Below are 24475 nucleotides of genomic sequence, written 5' to 3'. Positions count from 1 at the left end.
CCCGTCCACGTCAGATGCTGGGGCAAGTTTGTGGCCTGGTGTGACACGTGCAATAGGGACCTATTACATGCCAAACTGTTGGATAATATTGGTGAATGTTTTGCCTCTGGCACGGCAAGGATTAGTGTTTGCCAGACCAGACATCCTTGTTTAAATCACATCTTTTGATGAGATTTTCAAAAGGTTTGACACGTTTCCTTTAAAACCCTTTGTGATTCCACATTGGAATCTCATTTCGGTCCAGAAGTTCCTCGAATGCTCTTTTCAAGCCAAAGCCCAGCTGTTCATTATGTCTCCTGACTCTGAAATATGTTTTCTTCGTCACAGTTAGTTCAGCTCACCATATGAGTGAACTTCAGGCCCTATCTGTGTAATTACCTTACACCTCTTTTTCTTTGGTGTTGAGGACCAGGGTGGCTTTTTTGGCAAAAGTAGACTCCTTTTCCGTTGGGCAAACCCTCACCTTCTCAATATTCTTTTCTCTGCCTTATCTCTCAGTGAGGAGGGGAGACTCCATCGGCTGGTCCCCAAAAGAACCTTAAGTTTTTACATTGATCATTCAAGAAACTTTTGGGTGGTCATGCAGTAGCTTTTTATCTGGTTCTCCAGGGAAAAGATATGGACGATGGTACAGAATAGGACTTTGTTAAGGTGGTATAGTCCTCAGCTTTAAGCTCTGCTATGTATTGACCAGCAATCAGCCCCAAAAGGATTGAGGGCTCAGTCCAACAGGGCCAAGGCTTTTACCACTGCGTTGGGATGTGGAGTGTCTTTTCTGGACATTTGTCAAGCTGGAACGTGAGCATTAGTGTATATGTTCATGAGGCAGTACCGCCTTGACAGCTGGGTCTGACAAGAAGGGTACTTGCCCCTTTCGGTCCTCTCGGTCAGAGCCCATAACACAGACCCGCACCTTGAGAGCTAGTGGTACGATATCTGTTTTGAGGATTCTGTGTTTAGAACAGTCCATGAAAAGAACAAGTTACCTTCCGTAATGCTCTTTTCTGTTGGATACTCGAACTATAGATTCCCTACTGCCCTCACACCTCCGCATTCGTGGAGTGGCCACTTTACCATTTCAAATGGTCCGAGGTTAGGAATTGGCACACTGTTGTGGACGGTAAGTTCTACACTCCGCATCTGAGGGAGCGGAAGGAGTAAGGGATAGGAAACCAGTGCAGGGGCTTGGTACTGTGGCTCTGCTCCATCACTTCCAGGGTCGTATTCAGTCACTGCTGAGCCATACGTTGCCACCTACAGGCACATAGGAACATTACTAACATACCTGACGTATTCTCCGGATTCACTCTGGTGCCTAGAAATAATCTAAGGGTGAGCAATCTGCAGTTAGAATATCCACCAGAAAGAGCATTACCAAAGGTAATTAACTTGCTCTTTGTTTACATGAGAAGATATTTTTATATAGATATGTGTGTACCAGTGACAATTTTCTTGCTAACTAAATCTCCTCCGAAATAAGACTAGTATTTGCTTTCCCCTCATGGTATGGTTAGTTGAACCTGTGAGTATTTTGGTTGAGGTGCTGCTGCTTCATGTCCAACTTTTGTGGAATGCATTTGTACTTATATATGTACGAGTTAATGCCCTGGCAACATCTCACTATGCTTCTGCACTCAATTATTATTATATATATATTTTTTTTTTCTGCACTTTTAACAGTATAAGGAATTACAAATGTAAAGATTGTTATCCAAAATAGTAGAGAATTATAAAGGAATTACGTTTAATAATTGTAGTACAATTGTATATGATGTTTGTTGTAGGTGGATGGTATATCGTCAAACAATCGATGGCTCAGAATATTTCAGTGCATCTCATTTCCAGCGTTACCTCTCAACTGTTCTTGAGTCACAGCAAAATCGTAGTGCCCGCCAATCTGCATATTCAAGAAAGAAAATGAGACTTCTCATTGTTTTGCAAGGGTATGTTTTTTTTATACAATTTTGTTTGTGGATCAACAGCGTACTGGTGTGAATTGATACAGAAAATATGGGGGACTGTACCCAAAAGAAAACATGTTGTGTATGACACTGTTATACAAGGCTCCCAGGTGCCATATACAAGCTAGATAGGTAAAAGGGTTCTTTAACATAGGGGTACAGACATTTTAGGAAATTCCTATTGAGTAGTACCATTAATAATGAGCTACAGTTATTCCTTGACTCTTAAGCAGATCAACAAAGAACAACCATGTGACATCAGCTATTAGGTGAATGTTGCAGTGTGGGGAAGGTGCAGGGCCACTAGGCTTATTGATTATTTAGGAAATCAAATTTGTTCCTTTCTTGTGAAAGAAGTGATAATAATGTCTCTGCTGGAAAAAGGGCACTGGCTGCTACTCCAGCTATTTCCTGGTACTAAAGAAAGGGCCACTTGCATCCAATTCTGGATTTGTTTTTTTTCAACAAGTTACTCAGTAATGAGATATTCAAATCACTTTGCAACATGGTCCTCAGTCCCTCTCATCTTGGGGTTCGATTGTGTCATTATGTCTGCATGGGCTTGTTAGCAGGCTATATCTTTCTGGTGACTCTAGGTAGTAACATGTGAGACTGCAACAGTGGACCTTCTGTGTTTGAGCTGAACATTCAAACTTTGTAATGCATTTCTGCCTGTTCCACTGTTGCACAAGGATATTCAGAAAATAAGGCACTAGACCTATGAAGAACACAAACGTAAACTGTTATATCCATATCTGCCACATTGAACCTTCATGGTTGCAACCTGTGCTTGACAAGTGGATTACTTTTTGATGTTCAGTGTGTCTTTTTGCCTGGCGGGGCAGTCTACTCAACCAATGGGCTATGGTCTCCTGGTACAGGGCAGTTCATTTGAGGTTAGCACTTCCTCCAGTTGGCAGGCGACATTGCTGAAAATAACATTTTGCTCAAAACAGCAAAATGTTTTTAGTAGCTATTTCAGCATGCATCTGTTCCACAGATCTCTGTTCTTTTTGCCGTTTATCTCCTAGATTTCTTAAGACTGCAGATTAAATATCCCCCAATTCCATTCAAGATGCCTCCATATGAACTTCATGATGGTTCATACCTTCCTCATTGCGCTAATGTTTCAAACTGATGCTTTTGATGGATACTTCTAACCGCAGATGCTTCACCCTTTGAATATCCCCAGAGCAGCAGACTGCATCCGGAGAATGTTCTTCAACATTTCCTTTGCGCTTCGATAGTTTGTGTTGTACGGCTCCAGAACGGGTCCATCCCGTTTCAGATGTCATGTCAGTGCCCCTACATAGTCACCACCTCCACACACCAACGTGAGTTCCTTTTTTCCATGCCTACCAGTGTGCAGCCAGAGCTCACTCCAATTTCTTTCAGATTTAGCACACCACATTGCGATATTTTTAAAGATTTTTCAGTATACAATGGACATGTCCCACACCCCCAAAAGACCACAAGGGTCAAACCTTGTAAGAAGTGCCACAAACAAGTATTACTGATGGACCCTCACTCGATCTGGCTCTGGTGTTTGGGCTCCTCACACAACTCAGCGTTGTGTGACAAATCTGCTTTGATGAAGCTGAAGGCCATTCATGGCCACAAAGCTAAACTGCAGAACAACGCCTAAAGGCTCATGAGGTCAGTCCTGCTTGAAGACCTGTTCTCGTTCCTGAGGTCATAAGCACTCTTCCTCCACTCATTCATCACGTAAATCAAAGAAAAAGAAACACAAGACGTCAAAGCACTGCTTGCCTTCCCACCACGAGGAATCATGTGGCCTCAGGGTACCTCCAAGTCACAGACTCTGTCTTCAACCACAAAACGAATCCCAGCTTGGAGCCTGATTCCACTTGAGTTCAGTGGTCCATCGACAACGCCATAAGATGTCTAGGCCTTCAAAGAGGCCATGATGCAAATCTTTGTTACCTGACTGTATTCCTCTGGAGCACCTTTAGGCCCATGGCCATCCAATAGGTGCCTGCTGTCAGTCTACCACTGGCAGACCCTTTCCAGATGCAGACAGTGCCTCCTGATCCCGTTTCGAGGTCAGACCCAACTCTGGGGTCTCTCCTACCACGTCGCCACATATGACGCCATGACAGACACCTGTCTCTGACCGTCATCAGTGACAGTGACCCCACCAGTGCTGGAGGAGGGGCTGATAGTCACATCCCCCTCCATCCCAACCAGTAGGTGATTTGGATTTGGAATCTGCCTCTCAATTATAGGTTTCCTAAACAAGATAATGACTCAAAAGACACCCAGTTATACAGCAACAAAAATATATTTTTGGAACTACTGGAGGCCAGTGATCTTAACACTTCACTTGACATTCTCCATTCTCCTACTGGTTGCCCCTCAGCTGAGGAGTCTCCTTCCTTCACTGAGTTCATACATAGGTCAACAGAGGCTTTTCACCTGGGCAAATCCAGGGTCTTGCTCTCTAGTCAGTAGGCAAGTTACCAAATGGCAAATAACCATAACACTATGAGAGACCAAGCTTTTCTACTGCAGCACGCAACACTGAAGAGTCTGGTTGTCAAGGCTTCCACCATCACGCTTAATGCTACTGCGATTCTGACCACCCTGCCAGACAGAGTCGAAATGTATGGAGGGGTTTGCCAAACTTGTGTTCTGCTCAGCTAGTCTCCCCCTCAGGTCTGTTAATTCTAGCTGCCTCTTGGAGTGATAGTTGCATGCCTTTTGAAATATGGTGGCCAAAATTTTATTAGCAGTCTCCGATGACTTTTGGACCAGTCTACAACAAATAATCATGGATGGTCAGGGCACTTTAAAATATGTCATCTGCTTGGGCCTGGACACCACTCACTGCCTGGGTAGAGCAGTTGGTACCAGCATGGTGTTTCCATGGCAAGCTTGGATTCGCTCCACTGGATTCTCCAGCAATCCCTAGTGGACATGCCATTTGATGGTACTTGTGCTTCCGGAGACAATGCAGAATCAGCCCTGGAGCACTTTAAGGAGAACAAAGCAACAGCACACTACCTTGGCTACTCCCCCAACAATCTTGCCCCTTTCGAAGCTTCTGAAGAGGATTCCAGCAGAGGCCATGCAGTTCTTTGCCTCAGCAAAAGCACACCTCCCTTGCCTCAGCTGTCCATTCTGCAAGGAGATGTTCAGGCTCTCTTGTACAAGGGAGCCATAGAGATGGTGCTGTCATCAGAAGTCGGGAGCAATTGTTACTCCCATTACTTCCTGATGCAGATGAAAGACGGAGGCTTCTACCCTAGTCTCGATCTTCACCTTGTTAACTTCCTTCTCAGGAATGAAAAGTTCACATTGCCCACTCTGGCCCAAGTTTTGTCTGCTCTGGGACCAGAAGACTGGATGGTGGTGTTATGTCTACATGATGCTTATTGTCACATCCCTGTCCTGTAGTCCCACAAGCTCTACCTGCGGTTTTAATTAGGCCACAAGTGCTTTCAGTTCTTGGTGCTTCCTTTCGTCCTTATCAGTGCACCTCAGGTGTTCTTGAAAATGATGGTGTTGCTCGCTGCCCGTCTTGGAATGTTGGGAGTACCAGTCTGCCCATATCGTGACAACTGCTTACTGAAGGTGAGCTTACCTCAGAAAGTTGTGGACCACCAACAGACGGCAGTCAATCTGTTGACATTTCTGATATTTTCTATCAACATCCTGTAGTCACACCTGAATCCTTTGCGGAGGTTCCCATTCATAGGAGACATTCCGCATTCGGTTCTCATATGCACCTTCCCTCCTACTCAATGAGTTCAGGACATTTGAGCTATGAACCAAGTGTTTCAATCTAGGTCTCAGTGAGAGCGTCTCTGAGACTTCTTGGCCTCCTACATCCTGCAAGTGAACCACGCCAGGTGGCACATTGCAGGCGCTGCAGTGGACTTTGAAGTCTCAATGGCGTCACCATCAAGGGAACCTCTCGGATTCCATTCAAGTATTGAAGGAGACCGCAAAAGATCTGCAGTGGTGGCTGATGGACAGCAGTTGGATTGGTGACAGGCCAACTTCCTAACCTGCCCAGAACTGACAGTTGTGACGGATGCATCTTTGCTGGAATGGGTAGCCATGTGGGAGAGGTAGTCTCTGGCAGAAACCTGCCTCCACATCAACTTTTTGTAGTTGGTGGTGATCCACCTTCCTCCTGTCTGTCAAGGGAGAACAGGTACAGGTTCTCGCAGACAATACTACAGCTATGTGGTACAGCAACAAGACAGACAGATTGGAGCCATGGGTCCTTTGCTCTGCGCCTCGAACTGTCGGAATGGTCAGGGCATCTCTGTAGTCGTGCAACACCTTGCAGAATCTTTGAACGCCGGGGAGGACAAACTTGAATGGATGCTGCACTCAGAGATGGCACAGGATGTCTTGCAGTAATGGATAGAACCCTGGCTCGATCTTTTTACCATGGCAGAGAACGTGCAGTGCCCACTATTTTGCACACTGGAGTTCCCAAAGCAGTTCTTGCTCAGAGATCCTTTCTCCTGGGTTGGAACTCCGAGATTCCTATATGCCTTCCCGCTTCTGCATCTCCTGCCCAAAGTTCTGAAGAACACCAGGAACAACCGGATCAGTGTCATGGTAGTCGGAGTGTGGTACCCTGAACTTCTGCCCAAGATCATCTGTCCTATGATCTGGCTGTCCCTTCAGGAGGGCCTCCTGTTGTATCAGTACAGTAGGGACCTGCACTTGCCCCTACACATCCTGTACCTCCATGCTTGAAGATTGAGCGGCAATAGTTCACAGCTGTTGATCTCCATTTTCTTAAAGGGCTGACCCATATTTTCCCTCCAACACCATTTGTAATGCCTTAATAGGACCTCAATCTTTTACTCATGTGTACTCCACTTAAGTTATCATAGCGATAATTTCAGCTCCTCACATGAGTGAACTACAAGCACTGTCTGTCGAGCAATTTATACCACTTTCTTCCTGGACAAACTAGTGCTCAAGACTTAAGCTGCAAAACTCCTGAAAGTTGTCACACCGTTCCACATAGGACAGTCCATTACTCTCCCTGACAGCTTTCTTTGCCCCACCACATCCATCTGAACAGGAAGATAGATTATATCTCCTAGATGCAAAGAGAGCTCCGAGCATTTATCATACCAAGAACCCTAATGAGGATGATCAACTCTTTGTAGGGTTCTCTGGGTCGAAGGAGGGAAAAACTGTGCAGAAGAGAACCTTATCTAGATGAGTTGTCCCGTGCATCAATATCTGCTACGGATTGGCCAAGACACTGCCTTTCCAAAGCTTATGCATTCATTCTACCTGAACAATAGCTGCTACCACTGTTGGTGAGTGGTGTTCCAGTCTTGGACATTTTCCAGGGTTCTACAGTGGTGTCAGTTCACACGTTCACAAAGCACTCCTACATGGATAGCTATGTCCAGTGGGAGGGGCATTTTGCCTGTTCGGTCCTGCAGAATTTCCTGGCCAGAGCCATTGCACAGAACCACTTGTCTAGGTACTGCTTTGGTATCTATTCACAAGATAACAAATCTGCAATTAGAAGTATCCATCAGAAGAACAAATCACTTACCTTCGGTAACGCTCTTTCTGGTGGATACTCTAATTACAGATTCCTCACAAAACCATCATTCTCCCAGTTTTTTGGAATGGATTCACTTTGTCCATGTTAATAAGAGTCCATCTTGGAGATCTGCACACTGGCACAATCTGATTGCTGAGGATCCACGTCCAACGGCACAGACACATAAAAGAAAGAAACTAATAGCAATGCTCAGAGGTGGCAACTAGGCAGAGGTCCTGACATCACATCTGGGATGAGAAGGATCAGAAACTGTGCAGTGCCACTTACTGACATGTAAGGGCTTTGCTGAAGAAAATTCTTCTAATCCAGTCTAGTGCCTGAAGGTATTCACGAGTTGAGGAATCGTCAGTTAGAGTATCTACCAGAAAGAGCATTACAAAAGGTAAGAAACTTGTTAGTTCAGAACGGTAATAATTCTTACCTAGAAAAACACTTTTTAGTGATGGTTACGACAGCTTAGAACATGAGTAATTTGCACAATTTGTCAGTTTGTTCTCTCTGTACTGTCTTCTCAAAGGACATGGTGAATTTGAGAGTAAAACCACCTTTTATAGCAAAGATTGCGTTGAAGAGTGACTTGACCCAGGTTATCTCTCTTCCTTTTCTTTCTTTCTTCCTCATCTATCCAAGAATGAGGAGAGGCTTCATAGGAGTCTTTGGTTTCTGTATTCACAAGTACAGAGAAGTTGGATATTCAAATTGTGTGGTGTTTTGAGCAGTGGTACTTTGCTAATCACTTCTTCCAGGGAAGAAAATAAATTACTCCTACTGTATTATTTTATCCAAAAGTGCTGTTGGTTATGGATGTACCTACACAGTATTATAGCTTAAACTTTTTTCCTTGTATTGGAAGATATAGCATCTTATGTTTGTAATTATATTTTCAGCTTAATACTTTATTAAAAAAAGCATTTTAACCTGGCTCTCTATATAGTGCACTAAAAAGAAGTACACTGCGCAAAGACTCCAGTGGATCCCTAACTGGTTTGTAGAGGCAAAAGTAGATGGGGCTAACATTCTATTTTGTGGAAGTGTGAGCAAGCAGTTAGGCTTATCAGACGTTAGTGCTAAGCAATAGTTGTACTCACAGAGGCAATAAGTGAGAGACACACTCAAAGAATAAATCCGAGACCAATTTAGAAAAATAACAATTATTTTTATACATGTTTCAAACCCAAGAACTTTGTAATCAGGTAAGTAGACTTTTAAGCATAAATACTTTGCAGTTTCAGTAATCAACACAGTGCAGTTTTCAGAGTTCTCTCAATGTTATCCTATTGAGTAAAACAATGTTCAGCAAACACAGGGTTAACAACAACCTACAGGCCCAATCTCGGAGAGTGAAGGTATGTACTGGGCCTGAACACAAACAACACCAGCCAGTCACACCGGGCAGCACTAGGGTGGTCGGGTGCCCAATGGTTCTCTAAGGCGGTTTGGTCCTCGTGAAGACAGAGGCTCTGGCTGGGAGGCCAGTCGGGGACAACAACCAGGTAGGTAATAATCTTGTGGTGCTCGGGAACATAGGTGCTCCTTTGCTGCTCTTCTCCTATGCCCAGGGGCGACTGATGCAGGAGTGTCTTTAGGTTTTGGGTTTTCACATCCAGGAGCACTCACGATCGGGGGGTCCTGTGTGTTGAGGCTGCAGGTTTCGTTGGGGCGTCCAGCAGCGGTGGATCTAGGGTGGACTTGAGCTTTTATAAGCTGGGGTCCGTCGTTGGCATGGTGACCCACCTCGGATCGGGTCAGGGGCAACTGGAGCAGTGGTTGCTGGAGAAATCAGGTTTTCTCTCACCACTAGGCTGTGGCAGAGGGGGCCTGCATACAGAGGCTGCAGGCATTTCGGGTGAGTCCAAGATGGGTGAGACCACACTGGACTCAGTCTCGGGAGAGCTTGGGTCGTGGATGTCTGGTGCAGTGGTCACTTTAGGTGTCACTTTTCTGAGGTTCCAGCAGCTGCAGGGTCTTTTCCATGGAGTTTCTTTTTGCAGAGCACATCCGCTGGCCACAGAAGACTTGAGTCTTTATTGAAGGCTGGGCCAGTTGGCTTATTTTGTGCAAGAGTCCGGTGTGATCAGCTGCTGCTTCTTTAAAAATCTGAGTTCTAGGCTTCAGGGTTCCCACCTAAATACTCGATTTAGAGGTGTTAAAGGGAGTTCTAGGTGATAGCGTATGGACTGCCCACCTTTAGGGTGACCACACCCCTTCTATGACCACTTTCATTGGGAAGTGGGCGTAACCCTAACCTAAGTGGCCTGATATTCCTTCCAAACAAGGTGGAGAAATTTGAAAAGTAGTGTCCATTTCAGCTCATTCACCTCGGGTGGGACTGGCGTGAAGTGGGCACACCTCCTAATCTGCCTAATTTTTCTGCTTCTGCTGCCGCCAGAAGTGGGGTCAGGACAGGAGTTTGGCCATCCCCACCATTCGAAGAGACCTGGGTTGCATTTCAAAGGCTGCAAGGCCTTTGAAGCCCCTGGCCCTGGAATGTCTATCATTACCACCTCTACCCAGAGCAGGCCTCTATTTTAGACCCTAGAGAGCGCTGGCTGTCACCTTTGGGGCCCAGAAAAGCATCTGTGGTGGCTGAACTGGTCAGGACCAGTTAGTCAACACACTAGTATTTGGTAGATTTTCAGGGGGCACCTCTAAGGTGCTCTCTGTGCATTTATAATAAATACATCACTGTGATCAGTGAGGATTTATTATTCTGAGATAATTGATACCAAACATCCCAGGAGTCAGAGAAGCCATCATGTAGCTGGGGAATACGCAATGATCAGTGTCCAGCACCTGCATTTAAAATGGCTTCCCTATTCATTTACTATGTCTTAGAATCGACAGAGACAAGGCAGGATAATATCTGCTAGTGCAGGTATGCCCCCACATGTGCCTTGATGCACTCTGCATTAGGGGTGACTTACACCTGACACATGCAGTGATAGTGGACCTGGCACACATGAGTGTGTCACAGGTCGTGTTTTCAGTTTAGCCTGCACCAACACATGGAGTCTGCAATGGCAGCACTGTGTGGGTTTGAGTGAGGGGTCCCGGAGGGGTGCACAATTGGGTGCTGCAGCCCTCAGAGACCTCACATAGTACCCCAGTCCCTAGGAACCAGCGGTATCATTTACGATGGACTTGCAGTGGTAGCTAAAGAACTTTCCAATTGGGCAAAACAAGTGTGCAGTTTTGGGGAAAGAGATCTGGCACTGGGGACCTGGTTAGCAGGGACCCAGTGCACTAACAGGCAGCGCCACATCAGAAACCAGGCAAAACGTGAGGGCTAAACATGTCCAAAAGTGTGCCTTCCTACACCAGTTACCATTTTGTATAACTAGGTCTTGCACATGGTTTTTATATTTAGCTCACACATAACATACTTCCATGTTATAATTTTTAATGATAATCTTTTGACATGTCTTTTGTATTTAAGTGTCTCTTAACGTGTTCAATGTGTTCTTGTTGCAGGTACACAGATGTTATTGATGTTGTGCAGGCCCTGCAAACTCATCCCGACCCCAACGTAAAGTTTTCTTTCCACATTGGTGCAATCACTACTTGCGTAGATCCACTCAGCTGCTACATGGAACATCGGTAAAGGACATTTGTCTATTTAGTGCAACTAAAACTTTTGTAGATGTTCTTGAGTTGAGTAAAACAGAATTGGCCATTTGCTGTTTAAAACTTGTAAAACCAACACAGGTTAGGCTTTTGCCCAGTTCATTGTCTGTTCAGGAACCACTTCAGAGATACTGATTTTCAAACTTATGAAGCTTTAAGGAGAACTCACCTTTACTAATGTCAGGGGTGTGGAATTTAACAAAATATCTATTTGTCCATGGGACAGGTTGCTTCCTGAAATAAACAATCAAATTGTCACCTTGTAGCCATGTACTGCCGTGACAAATTACTGCAGAAATCTCATTTTATAAGAGCTCTGATAATAGCCTCTTTGGTTATGCCAGGGCTAATACTATAGTAGGGCTTGAATACTACTAATGTCAAGCCCTGCCATAGCAGTGTCCTCATTTTGCCACCTTTCAACAAATCTATATACTGGGACTGGAGCAGGTAGTAAGTAATAGTTCCAGGGCTGGAATGCCTTTGAGCCTCTACAAACCTACTAACTTGCATATTTTAAGGATTTTCACCAGCTCTTCTCTAATCTTTTCCCATACTGAGAAAGGCTGGAAATTTACTCCTGACAAGGGTAGAAGTAGAAGTTTTTCTAGGTTGGGGAAAAAAGTAGTTGGAGGGAAAATGAACTTATAAACGCTCAATAGAATTTTTTTCATGAGCAAATCTTCACATGCATAGTTGCTCGAGCTAAAATACAGTTCACAAGTATTTTCTAGCTGTACGGTTTCCTGGTCAACTTCTGTAAATTCTTGTGAATTAATTAAAGCCACTAATGCAAAGGCATATGCCATGGGTACACTTTTGTGACTTTCTTTAAAAAGGCCCCTAATTAGGTCTGGCGTTACCCAAGACATTTTCTTTTTATTAAAATTATGTTTCTCTGTCTATCGACTGGCTTTACTGTGAGTGATAGCATTCTACTCTTCCGCAAGGAGATTATTGGCACACAGAGTAGTTTTGTTCAGCGACAGGTGCTTGTGTGGCAATGTGTTCTTTTTAAGACAAAATTTATTTTTGATTTTTGTCATTGTTTGTTGCAATGGTGAGGGTCTGGCAGTCCCCACAACAGTGAAGTGTTACAAAAGCCATGTCAAAACAAAGCACGCATTGACAAAACCAAAAGACTGACCACCAATCTCGTATCGGTTGGCTTTGCCACTGCTTATTTTCATGGTCCTCATAATCTTGTTTCGAAAACTGTTACACTGATTTTCCATTATGAAGAGTTTTTGGAAATATTAGCATGCATCAACACATTTTACTAAATGATGCTTCAAAGAAATAGAATTTTTTTTTTTCCTACTTAAATATTTTCTGAACATTTCATTTTGAAAGCAAAGAATCATTAATCTTGCTTACAAGCTTCTGCAAACATTTGGATCTAATTAGAGAGCATTGTGGGAGTATTATATGTAGCCTCATATTGTTCAACTTTTAAACGTGTGTGTACACATTTTCTTTTACTGGAACCACTTGTCAGTAGTGCAGTGTGACCTTACAACGTTTATTTAGAGCGCTCACCCTAATAATAGAGGCTTTGCATTATTGAACCATAAATACAAGTTTGAGCATCATTAACATGTGGACACAAATATTACCTCAACTGCAGACAGTTCTTTTTCCCTGGAAACGGCAGCCAAAGGGTTTGTGCTGCAGGGTGTTGGGCCTACTTATCCCAGTGACAAAATAAACATGAAAACGTGTTGTCCTTGACCCCAAACAATATGTCCTGAGCATTGGGCTATTGGAATTCCATTCCTCTGTAAAGTGTACAAAGAAAGTGTTTTAACAGCTACTTCCATCTGTAGGTTTCAACTTAAGAAATGTCACTCACTGCTCCTTTGTGAGAGGAAATCTCTCCTAAATGTCAAAGTAGTGCTAGCTTTGCAGATTGATGCACTGTGGTTCCAAGCTCTCTCTGCAACTTTGCAGAATGCATAAATGGGTCATTGTGTCTCTTGTCATGTTAGTGGGAACAGGGACGTGAATGTCTTCCTAATGCATTATTCTTCAAATCACCTCAAGTTTATCAGGATTACAATTTTGGAAAGCATGCATCAAAAGTATGTTAGCAAAAGACCAACATCACATGTGCATTTGGTACTTTGGGATACACTGCCATCTTTACCCTTTTAAAATTATGGCTTTTAGCTGCAAGCCTAGTAGTGGGCCTGCAGTGAAATTGATATCTTGTGTAAGCACTCAGAAAGATTCATCCTTCTGAGCAAATCAGAGCAGTCCCAGTAACTAATTGCTTTTCGAGACAGAGGGTGTGATGCTCTCAGGACACCTAGAGATGCCCAAGACGACAATGAGAGACCGACGTAAAAGGATAATTTACAGAACCATACCAAGATTATCTGAAAGTAGAGTGGTCATGACTAATCATTAAAAGAGCTGAAATTGCTGTTTGTTTTCCTTACCTTTCAGCCTTTATTGAATCCTCCATCTTTAGCGGAACTGGTCAGTTTGATATGTAGATAAATCCTGGACATGTTTTAACTCATGTAGATGCGGATACACCCATTTGGACTTGCCACTACTACTCACATCACCCTAGTCTGACAGTAGTTTGATTTTTCTGATCAATACGTCTGATGCTAGATTCCTCATCCTCTGAATATTCTCCAGGTGTCAGTCTGGATCCAGAAGCTTTAAAGCCATACTTCTGTGCACCGGTAGGTGGGATCATGTGGCTATGCGCTGACTACTTCCTGCCACATATAAATGCCACCATTGCGAGCTGACATTGGTTAATTTTGCAGTGCCTTATGATGCAGATCTAGAACTACTACCTCGTCTTTTCCATGTTTCCCCACAGTTCATACATTTTCCAGTGTACAAGGGAATAATGCCTCCTCTCAAGACAACAGGGTTTATGCCATGTTGTGACTGCTGCAAACAGATGTCTGTGAAAGACCTTCACAAGGTATACCTATTGTGCTTTGGGTTGGAGCACGATTCCAGGGCCTGTGGCAGTTGTGCTCAGAATAATCCAAAGGCCGTAAGGGACTGCAAGATAGAACACTTTTGCCAAATATTGAAAGGCTTTACCCCGTGATTGATTGAAGTCAAAAGGAAGATCCAATTTCCATTTCTGAGGTCATTCCTGCCGCACATCTTCATCACGTTTGAAGTCTTCAGGTTTGTCTAAAAAGAAACACAAGAAATCCAAACGGGAATTGGCCCGTTTCTTAAACTTCAGAGAATGTGCACGGGCATCAACGTGCCCCTCAGTCTCACTCCAAATCTACTGAGAAGATGATTCCGAGCTGATTCTGATGCATCCCGAATTCCAGTGTCCCTCTGTGAAGTTGTAGCAAGAAGAGGCCTTTCTGATGGATACTTCTACCTGCAAATTCCTCACCTGTAGAATAAACCCAGGCGTCAGACTTGATCCAGAAACTACAAAGCTTTCACATCACCAGTAGACAGTAGGGGGAGCAGGCTTCATATCAAAGCTGAAAGTGGCATCAGATGACATCACTGAAGCCATATAGCACCCACCATGGCGCAACAACAGCAATACACTTTTTTCTGCACCTATGACTCTGATCCAGAGCTTGCTTTCCAGGGTTGAGTTTTCCTAACAAAAATGTTATTATTGCAGTATGATGTCTCCATGCAAGCATTCAGGATTTAAGCCCCGGAGGAACTGTGAAGGACAGAGGTTGATCACTGACCCACACCCTATTTGTCTCAGGTTTCTTGGGTTGAATCATTACTCGCTCTCTTGTGAATCCTGTCAAAGTATGCATCCGAAGGCCATCAAAGAACATGAGGCCAAGCTCTTCATTGCTTGCGTCATAGATGACCAAAAAAGTTGCCAGTGTCATTCACGCTCCAGGTCTCCTTGTTCCTACTCATTAGAGACTAAGAACAACAGCTGGAGTTGGTTGCTTTGGGGCCGTTTATGATCCTCTGAGCAGCCCTGCACCAGTAAGGATCCCCAGAGCTGCCTCAATCTCCACCTGCTCCAGCACTGTTTGAATCAGACTCTTTGGTACCAATACTGGAAAATCTGATGCTTGCACCAACTCTCTGTGAATTTCCAGTTCCAGGCTTAGACCTGGTGGTGTTCCTCAAAGTCACATACTTTGGGTTTTTTGGAGCATCAGCACCATCCGGCATGCCTTTGGGTGCCATGGTGCCATACAGGCTCCTAATGTTTATGCCTCTGGCTCCGACGCAAGTTTGCTCAATCCCGCCTAAATCAGTGCAGGCCCCTCAATCCTAGACCCAGCTTTAAGATACATCACACCTCACCCAGCTGTACCATGGAAGGCACTGCCACCTCCGCCTCTGGGGCTGGTCACTGAAGCGGCACCACAAAGCAGGTCAAGGAGAGAGGTGCCGAGGCTCATTGAGGAAGCGGAATACAGGAACAGATTCCATGAGCTGTTTGGATCAGATTTGGACTCCTTAAATCTATATTACATTGGACACAATAATGCCAATGACAAAAGTCATGAGCTAACACGCCTGTCAGCCAGAAACCACTTGCCTGAGATGGTGATGAAAAGGCGAACACCAATGTCCTCATGCCAGGAGCTACTACAGCAGAACCTTTACTGCCCTTTAATGATGCCCTATTAGACCCGTTCCTGGCAGCCTGGGATAAACCCACTTTCCCTGGTGCAGTTAACAGATTGGTGCCACGACTCTACCACTCTGTTCCAGGAGATCTACAATTTCTCTTCTTGCACCTTTCACCAGAAAGCTTTGTCATACAGGCATCATGTTCTTCAGGACAAACAGCCAGCATATATAAGCCCTCATTCTGACTTTAGCGGTCGTTTTACAAGACCTCCAAAGCTGCGGGCACCGAAAGACTGCCACATTACGACTGCCGTCAAATTTCTGCCTGGGTGGGGGGTGCAGGTGGCGGTTGTGTGCGTGTGTGAATGGGAGGGAGGTGGGTGCATGTATGTTGGTGAATGCGGATGATGGGGTGAGTGCGTGTGTGCGGTGTGGAAGTGGGGAGGGAATGGGTTTGTGCGGGGGAAGGAGTGTAAATGGATGCATGCGGGTGGGGGGAGTGAGTGGGAATGTGGGTATGCATCCCCGCATCCTATGATTACATCAGAAGCATTTGCGTTATGCAGTGGGTTCTACGTACTACCAATCTGCAGTGCTCCCATTTGGTTTAATATCAGCACCTCGAGTCTTCATGAAGTTGATGGTAGTGGTCGCTGCACATCTCATCCTCCTTATGACTTTTTTCCAGGAAAGTTTGTCTTTAGGACATGTGCATCACATTTTTTAAATGGTGCCTCCTTTTCCTGTGAGGTAGTCCATTATGCTTCCTACTTTCTTTTCTGCCCCACATGTGTCCAAGGATGAGGAGAGGTTACACTGGTTGGATTGGACATCAGCTCTGCATGGATAACTGTTCTGCCTGTTCGGACCTTGTAGGAAGCTTGCCTGGTGTGCGGTGTAAACCTATGGTCTTAAACCTTATACCAGGTCCAGGTATCCCCTCTCAGTGAAGTGTAGGCAGTGCCTAGAAGCTAGGCTCTCTAGAGGTAGATGTGGATGAGCAGCCAAGGCTCATCTAGGAGATATGCAAAGCTCATGCAGTACCACTACAGTCACACAGTACTTGTATACAAGAAAGAAAACACTTGGTTGTTCAAAATTAAAGGTACTTTATTTTTGGAACACAGTTTCAGAAAATACTGGCAGCAACCTAAGTAAATTCACTATGGCCCTCATTATGAACATGGCCGCCATGCCGGCGGTGACGATAATTACTGCTACCGGCATGGCAGCCCAGACAGCCATAAAATATACGTGGCAGAACCGCCACTATTGTAACTCCGCCACCGCCAGGCTTCCGCCACCAGGCAGCCTGCCTATGTCGGAGTTACATATCCGACAAGGCAGTGCTAAAAGCAGCGCTGCCCGCCAGATAATGTTCCTGGTTCCACCAGCCTTTCCCTGGCAGTTTACCACGCCAGGGAAAAGCTGGCGGAAAGGGTGCCTCGGGGGGCCCCTGTGCACAGTCCTGTCGCGCATTTCACTGCCCGATTTACGGGCAGTGAACTGCGCAACGGATGCTGCTGCACCCGCCATACTGCTACATTGCCTTCAGCTCCATGTGGAGCCGGCATCAATGTACAGGCCCTGCATTCACGGTTTCTGCCCACTGGCCCAGCTGTATGTACATTATGTGGCCAGCGGAGTCTTCTGTGCGCTGTCGGTCTTTGTTGACCCTCCAGCGCCGAACAGGCAGGTGTTCCCGCTGAGTTCATAATGACACCCTGTATATACACTAATAAACAATAAGGGGCTTAAAAGGGTTTGAAAACAGTGTAAAATAGCAATAGCAGCCTTAGGGGGAGCCCAAACCATATACTAAGAAAGTGGAATGCAAACACTTGGCGCCCCCACATAGGTAGGTAAATCGTGTAGAGGGGAGCTGGGAGTACTAGGAAACCACACAGGTAAGTAATGCAGTACCCCCAGCGACCAGGAATGCAGGAGTAAAACACTGGATTTCCCCAAAACCACCCCAAAGGATGAAAAGAAGAAAATGAAGACTACCCACCCAGAGGTACCTTTTGGAGTTGGTCGACGAAGAAGGAAGACAGGATAGCAATGCAGCACAGAAGCTGGAGAAGAGTTTGTGATGTGTACAAAAGGTGTCCCACACTGGAAGCTGGATTGCAGATGGGTGTCAGTGAAGGATTTCCACCAACAAGCCTTGGCAAAGGCTAACTTGCGGTTGGAGGAAAAGAGGTGCTGCTGGGGACCAGCAAGGTCAGGGAGGACTCTACTGGGGGGGGGATGATTGAGGTTGGGGGTGGTTGAGGCCCAGGAGTTGCAGGAGGGAGTGCTGGGGGGGAGGGGGCCTGGAGATAGACGTGGCCTGAAGTTCCCCTGGGAGATGAAACAAACAAGCCCCATGCAGTGGCAAAGGACGCAGTGCACGAGGGTACTGTCTTGTGTGGAGTGGAAAGGATTTACCACCTCCAAAGTGCAACAGCTGGTAGAAAGGACCAAGGGAGACTCTTCGGACCACCACCTGTGATGCAGGACCCAGGCCTCTCAGGATGAGGGAAGATCCACGCAGCCAGGTACCTATAGTTACAGGGGAGTGATGCCTTAACCCCAAAGGAGTTTCCTTCTTCTTGTGCAGGCTGAAGAGTCTCATTCTTCTTAGGATGCACAGCCGGGTAAATGTTGCAAAGCTGGCAGGAGTTCCGGATACAATGTTGCAGAAGAGTCTTCCTCATGGATCTGCAGCTTGTAGGCTTCCTGGGTTCCAGTCGCGGTTCCTCAGGCCAGAAGTCGAAGCAGAGGAGTCCTGCAGGAATCTTGCAAGCCGAGCTGAGGTCCCACCCCAAAGGAAGACCCTATATATCCCAAAGAGAGGGTTCTGGTCACCTAACCAGGTAACTACTTATCAGAGGGTGCCTCTGATGTCACCTGCCTGGCCTGGCAACTCAGATGCTCCCAGAGTTCCCTGCCATCTTGGAATCAAGATGGCAGAACCCAGGGACCCTCTGGAGGAGCTCTGAGCACCACCCCTCGGGTGGTGATGGACAGGGGAGAACCTACCAGAGGAGTGACTTGCAGTGACCTATGGTGAAACCGGGTACGTACACCCAGTTCACGCAGGCTGCAATGGCAGGCCTGCAGAACCCTTTGCATGGCCTCCCTACGAGTGGCAGAATAGCTGCTGCAGCCCATAGGGATCCCCTATGAGTCTTCGTGTCCCTACGGAGTGTGAGCTAGAGAGCTCATTATAAGGTAACAACGGTTAGGGTGCTCTTCTCATGGACATGGCATTGGCAGATAAGGTTTAACACATCTCATGTCACTTCATGTCATTGCAAGCTGATGGGGGTCTTTGTATTAATGACTCTTGTCTCTACCATTCTGTTTCTTGCATTATTTATTATCTTAATCATCGCAGCACATGCAACTTATCGTAGATTGCAGTTCTGTTAAATAAAACAAATTGAAACCTTACTGCATCTTCTTCATTGCCTGTGTTTGAATGAGTACCTAGGTACCATATACTAGGGGACTTACATGGGGGGGACCAGTATGCCAATTGTGGGAAGTAACCGGTACGATTTAGTGGAGAGAGCAAAGTTACTGGGGTCCTGGTTAGCAGGAGCCCAGTAAACCTAGTCAAACCTACTGACAATAGGCAGAAAATGGGAGTAACCATGTCAAGAAAGAGGGCACTTTCCTACAGACCTCCAAGATTTCCTGTTGTAAATCCACTCTTCAAACCCACCTCCTGTTTTTGGGGTGGGAGGAACTGCTTTGATACTGATTCAGAAGGTGGGGAATCTGCAAGTTGAAGTATTCAAGTAGTACTATGTAAGGGCCTGATGTAGAATGCATAGGACAGGTTACTCCATCACAACGGTGACGGATATCTCGTCCACCAAAATCTAAATCCTATTAGCTTATATGTAATTTAGTTAGATTTCGGCAGACTAGATATCTGTCACTGCTATGACGGAGTAACCCATCCATCGAGTTCTAAATCAGGCACTATGTAACTTACTGTTAGTAATGCTCTTTAGGGTGACTATTACATCTGCCAGCAGGTTACTCACCCGCCTCCCTGTTCTGTGGAATGGGCTTCTTTCCATCTAAAAAGGCCTCAAATTAGAGCTCTGCGCACTGGAATGAACATTTGGATTAGGGGATCCGCGACAGAGGATTGACACACTGCCAGTTATCATTTCCATCTTTTCAGTCACATTTCTTCATCTGAGTGCATGGAAAACTGTCAGTATGCAGGGATGGTGCCTTTAGTTGTCTCTGTGTTGTCAATCTTCAAGCCTGAAGTAATTGGAGTAGTGCAGGTATATAGTAAAACCTACCAGCATTTAGGAGCTATGAAGGCTTTTCTGGATCTAGTCTGGTGCCATGGAGGGTTCAAAACTTGAGGAATATGTGTGTCGATGCTTATCCAGCTGTAAGAATGTTACTGATGGTAAGTAACTTATTCTTGTAGCTCAGCAGGATCAACAGTTACTCAAAGAAATGGGACATATGTGGTGCAGTGGTACACAGTGCAAAGATGAACTGGGATAAGACTTTTGCCGGCTTTGTGAAACAACTATCACTTATGATATTGTAATTCAAACAGTTTGGAAATAATGAACTTCCCTTGTCATGAAATGCATGCATGCACTCGGAATACAGAAAAATCCCAAACGTCTCTTTTTAAGATCTGATATATTGTTATGTATCTACACTTATAATATGCTGGCCTTCTGAGAACAGGGGTGCTCCGGTTTCAGTCTGCCAGCAGGTAAGTACCTGCGTCCTCGGGGGGGCAGACCAGGGTTTTTTGTAGGGAACTGGGGGAGGACATAAGTAGGCACACAAAACACACCCTCAGCAGCACAGGGGCGGCCGGGTGCAGTGTGCAAAGCAGGTGTCGGGTTTCAGGTAGGAAACAATGGAGGGACCCGGGGGTCACTCTAGCGGGGCAGGCAGGTACGGGGAGGGGGGGGGGCTTCTCAGGACAGCCATCACCTGGGGTAGGAAGAGGGTCGCCTGGGGGTCACTCCTGTGTTGAAGTTCGGTTCCTTCAGGTCCTGGGGGCTGCGGGTGCAGTGTTGGTTCCAGGCGTCGGGTCCCTTGTTACAGGCAGTCGCAGTCAGGGGGAGCCTCTGGATTCTCTCTGCAGGCGTCGCTGAGGTGTTGGTTTTCTGCAGGTTGAGCCGGGGGGCGTCTGGTGCAGAGTGTATAGTCTCACGCTTCTGGCGGGAAATGTGAAGTCCTTGGAAGTTGCTTCTTTGTTGCAAAGAAGTAGCTGGTTTTGAACAGGGCAGCTGTTCACAGGAGTTTCTTGGTCCTGCAGTCCTCTGTGGCTTCAGAGGTCGCTGGTCCCTGTCGGATGCGTCGCTGGAGCAGGTTTTCGAAGTTGGAGACAGGCCAGTAGGGCTGGGGCCAAATCAGTTGTCGTCTTCCTCCTTCTCTGCAGACTTGTAGGTCAGCAGTCCTTCTTCTTTCTTCAGGTTGCAGGAATCTGATTTCCTGGGATCTGGGGTGCCCCTAAATACTGAATTTAGGGGTGTGTTTAGGTCTGGGAGGGCAGTAGCCCATGGCTACTGTCCTTGAGGGTGGCTACGCCCTCTTTGTGCTTCCTCCTCCAAAACCAAGATGGAGGATTTCTAAAGGCAGGGATCACCTCAGCTCAGGACACCTTAGGGGCTGTCCTGACTGGTGGGTGAATCCTCCCTGGTTTTCTCATTATCACCCCTGGACTTGCCGCCAAATGTGGGGGCTGTGTCCAGGGGGTGGGCATCTCCGCTAGCTGGAGTGCCCTGGGGCATTGTAACACGAAGCTTGAGCCTTTGAGGCTCACTGCTAGGTATTACAGTTCCTGCAGGGGGGGAGGTGTTAAGCATCTCCACCCAGTGCAGGCTTTGTTTCTGGCCTCAGAGAGCACAAAGGCTCTCACTCCAGGGGGTCAGAAATTCGTCTCTCAACAGCAGGCTGGCACAGACCAGTCAGTCCTGCACTGAAGGAGTGGGTAAAATACAGGGGGCATCTCTAAGATGCCCTCTGTGTGCATTTTTGTAATAAATCCAACACTGGCATCAGTGTGGGTTTATTATTCTGAGACGTTTGATACCAAACTTCCCAGTATTCAGTGTAGCCATTATGGAGCTGTGGAGTTCGATTTTGACAAACTCCCAGACCATATACTTAATATGGCCACACTGTACTTGCAATGTCTAAGAATAGACTTAGACACTGTAGGGGCATATTGCTCATGCAGCTATGCCCTCACCTGTGGTATAGTGCACCCTGCCTTAGGGCTGTAAGGCCTGCTAGAGGGGTGACTTACCTATGCCACAGGCAGCATTTTGTGTGAATGGCATCCTTAGGGGGATGCCATGTCGACTTTGCCTTTTTCTCCCCACCAACACACACAATCTGCAATGGCAGTGTGCATGTGTTAGGTGAGGGGTCCCTTAGGGTGGCACAACATATGCTGCAGCCCTTAGGGACCTTTCCTGGTCACAGGGCCCTTGGTACCACTGGTACCTTTTACAAGGGACTTATCTGTGTGCCAGGGGTGTGCCAATTATGGAAACAATGGTACATTTTAGGTGAAAGAACACTGGTGCTGGGGCCTGGTTAGCAGGGTCCCAGCACACTTATCAGTCAAGTCAGCATCAGTGGCAGGCAAAATGTGGGGGGTAACTGCAACAGGGAGCCATTTCCTTACAGATACTGACATCAACATGTGCAGGTGGTTGGTGTATGTAGCTCCAGTGTCATTGACGGGACGGGTAGACGCGGATCCTCACAATACCACCTACTGATGCACAAGGGAGTTGTTGTGAAACATCTCCAGATCTAGTCTGGTGCATCAGGGTATTCACAGGGTGAGGAACCTATGGCTAGATAAGAGTATCTACCAGAAAGAGCATTACATAGATAAGTATCTTGTTCATCAAGAACTTTGGAATTATTTTGAATTGAAAATGTTTTGACATACAGAACCATATCCATGTAACACATTATTACAAGCTCTCCACACACTTTCTGTAGAGTCGATCCTCAAGTGAAAGATACTGTGCATTATGGCCCTACCCTATTAAAACCTACAACAAAGGTTCTGTATGCCCTCAAACACTAGCTCTATTTTGGAATATCACAAAGAATCTCTGATGATTCTCTCACCTAATGCTCCAATGATCTCTCAAATGGCAGATGCACACCAGTTTTTTACTTAGAGTCCAAGATACCTAATGATGAGACATCTTGCCATATCTGGAGGCAGAGCTACACTAAGTACATATTTATGAACACCCTCAAATTAGAACTGTTCAATCAGTCATTTGACTGAACCAGTTACCTACATTAGCTACAGAAGAAAGGCAAGTACATGGTCTCTCTTCCGTCAAACTGGATTTTGATAGACGGTATATGCATATGTCGTGAAGTACCTGTAAGGCAACACTTGGCCACTTACAAAACACCTAAATGAATAAGGTGGAGCAGTATTGAAATTAGTAAGTATTTAGCAAGTAGTATATTGGATTGTTTTCAGTAGACATGTTTAAAGTTGTACATATCGATTAGTTTGAGGAATGCAACCTATTGATGATTGTATTTTCTTTTCTTTTAGGTTTCTTTTTCCAAAATTCCTGGACCAGTGTTCACAAGGTGGGTCCAATATTGTGCATTGTTTTCTGCGTATTGGTTAGAAAACCATTAAAGAAGTCTATTCCCTCTTTGTATTAAAAGTGAATTAAAAATACCTCTCATGAACAATGTCAAGTGGGAATATAATTTGTTCCTATATTGTTTTCTGCATACATTTTTCATACTTTTAACGTTCGCTTGGTGTTTGATTGGGACTGTATCAAATACTAACTAGCATGATCACTTCAAGTACCAAAGATACTGAGAGGTATGCTAATGCTACTTGTGTCAATTAGATTTGTATATAACAGATTTCCTCTTCTAAAACCGTCTTTCAGTGGATACTGTCATTATTTTAAGGGTTTTATTGACATCGAAAATCACAAGCCTGAAAGCGGAGTATTTTGGGAGTGTCACCAGAACCCAAGATGCCTAGAGGAACATATTAAACAAGTTACCATTATGATCAAGACTTCTAGCTGCACATTCCTTACCTTAGAATATTCCCCAGGCCCCTAGACTGTATCTGGAAAATCTTTAGCAGTACTTCTGCACTCTGGAAGATGGTGTAGAATAGCTTGGGTTGACATCTCCCACGCCATATGTGACGCTTATGTATGTGCCACTGCAGCGTGCTGACTTCAGTTCCTTTCTTTCCTTGCCAACAGCCCATAGCTGAAAGAGCTACCAAGGTCATTTTCTGACTGCTTTTTTCATCATTTTGTCAAATCTCTTGGGTATATTCTTCCCAGTTTGCCTGCTAACCAGGTCACCAGTGTCGGTGCTCTTTCCCTAAAACAAAGGTCTGATTGTGTACAATTGGCACAAACCTGGGCACCTCTGTAATTCCCAAGTAAATTGTACACCTGGTATCTAGGGGCTGGGTACTAGAGAGGGTCCCTAAGGACTGCAGAATGTATTACGTCACTTTAATGGACCACCTTCAAATCGCATGTAGCCGGCCATTGCTGATTGTGTGTCATGGTGCAAAACATGATAGAAAAGACGACATGGAACATGCATTGTGTGCCATGCCCAAGTCACTGCATCTAATATATGTAAGTCACTCCTACAGCAGGCCTTAGAGCCCATCGCAGGGTGCATTATATTTGATGTGAGGCCATATCTGCATAAGTAGATGTACCCCTGTGATGTCTAGTTC

At 45.5% G+C, this 24475-nt stretch overlaps 1 protein-coding gene across 1 annotated transcript in view; it reads left to right on the top strand.

Moving 5' to 3' along the window:
- The window catches only part of DNAAF9 (dynein axonemal assembly factor 9), a 597478-nt gene that overhangs the window by 402325 nt on the left and 170678 nt on the right, over positions 1-24475 (top strand). Inside the window, exons 27-29 of the mRNA XM_069205040.1 lie at positions 1785-1943; positions 11005-11130; positions 23297-23334. Coding sequence (XP_069061141.1) covers positions 1785-1943; positions 11005-11130; positions 23297-23334 — 323 coding nt within the window. The remainder of the gene's footprint in view (positions 1-1784; positions 1944-11004; positions 11131-23296; positions 23335-24475) is intronic.

This window comes from Pleurodeles waltl, chromosome 1_2 (assembly GCF_031143425.1).
Source record: "Pleurodeles waltl isolate 20211129_DDA chromosome 1_2, aPleWal1.hap1.20221129, whole genome shotgun sequence".
NCBI classification, from domain to species: Eukaryota; Metazoa; Chordata; class Amphibia; order Caudata; family Salamandridae; genus Pleurodeles; species Pleurodeles waltl.
This window is presented reverse-complemented; position numbering and strand designations above follow the sequence as displayed.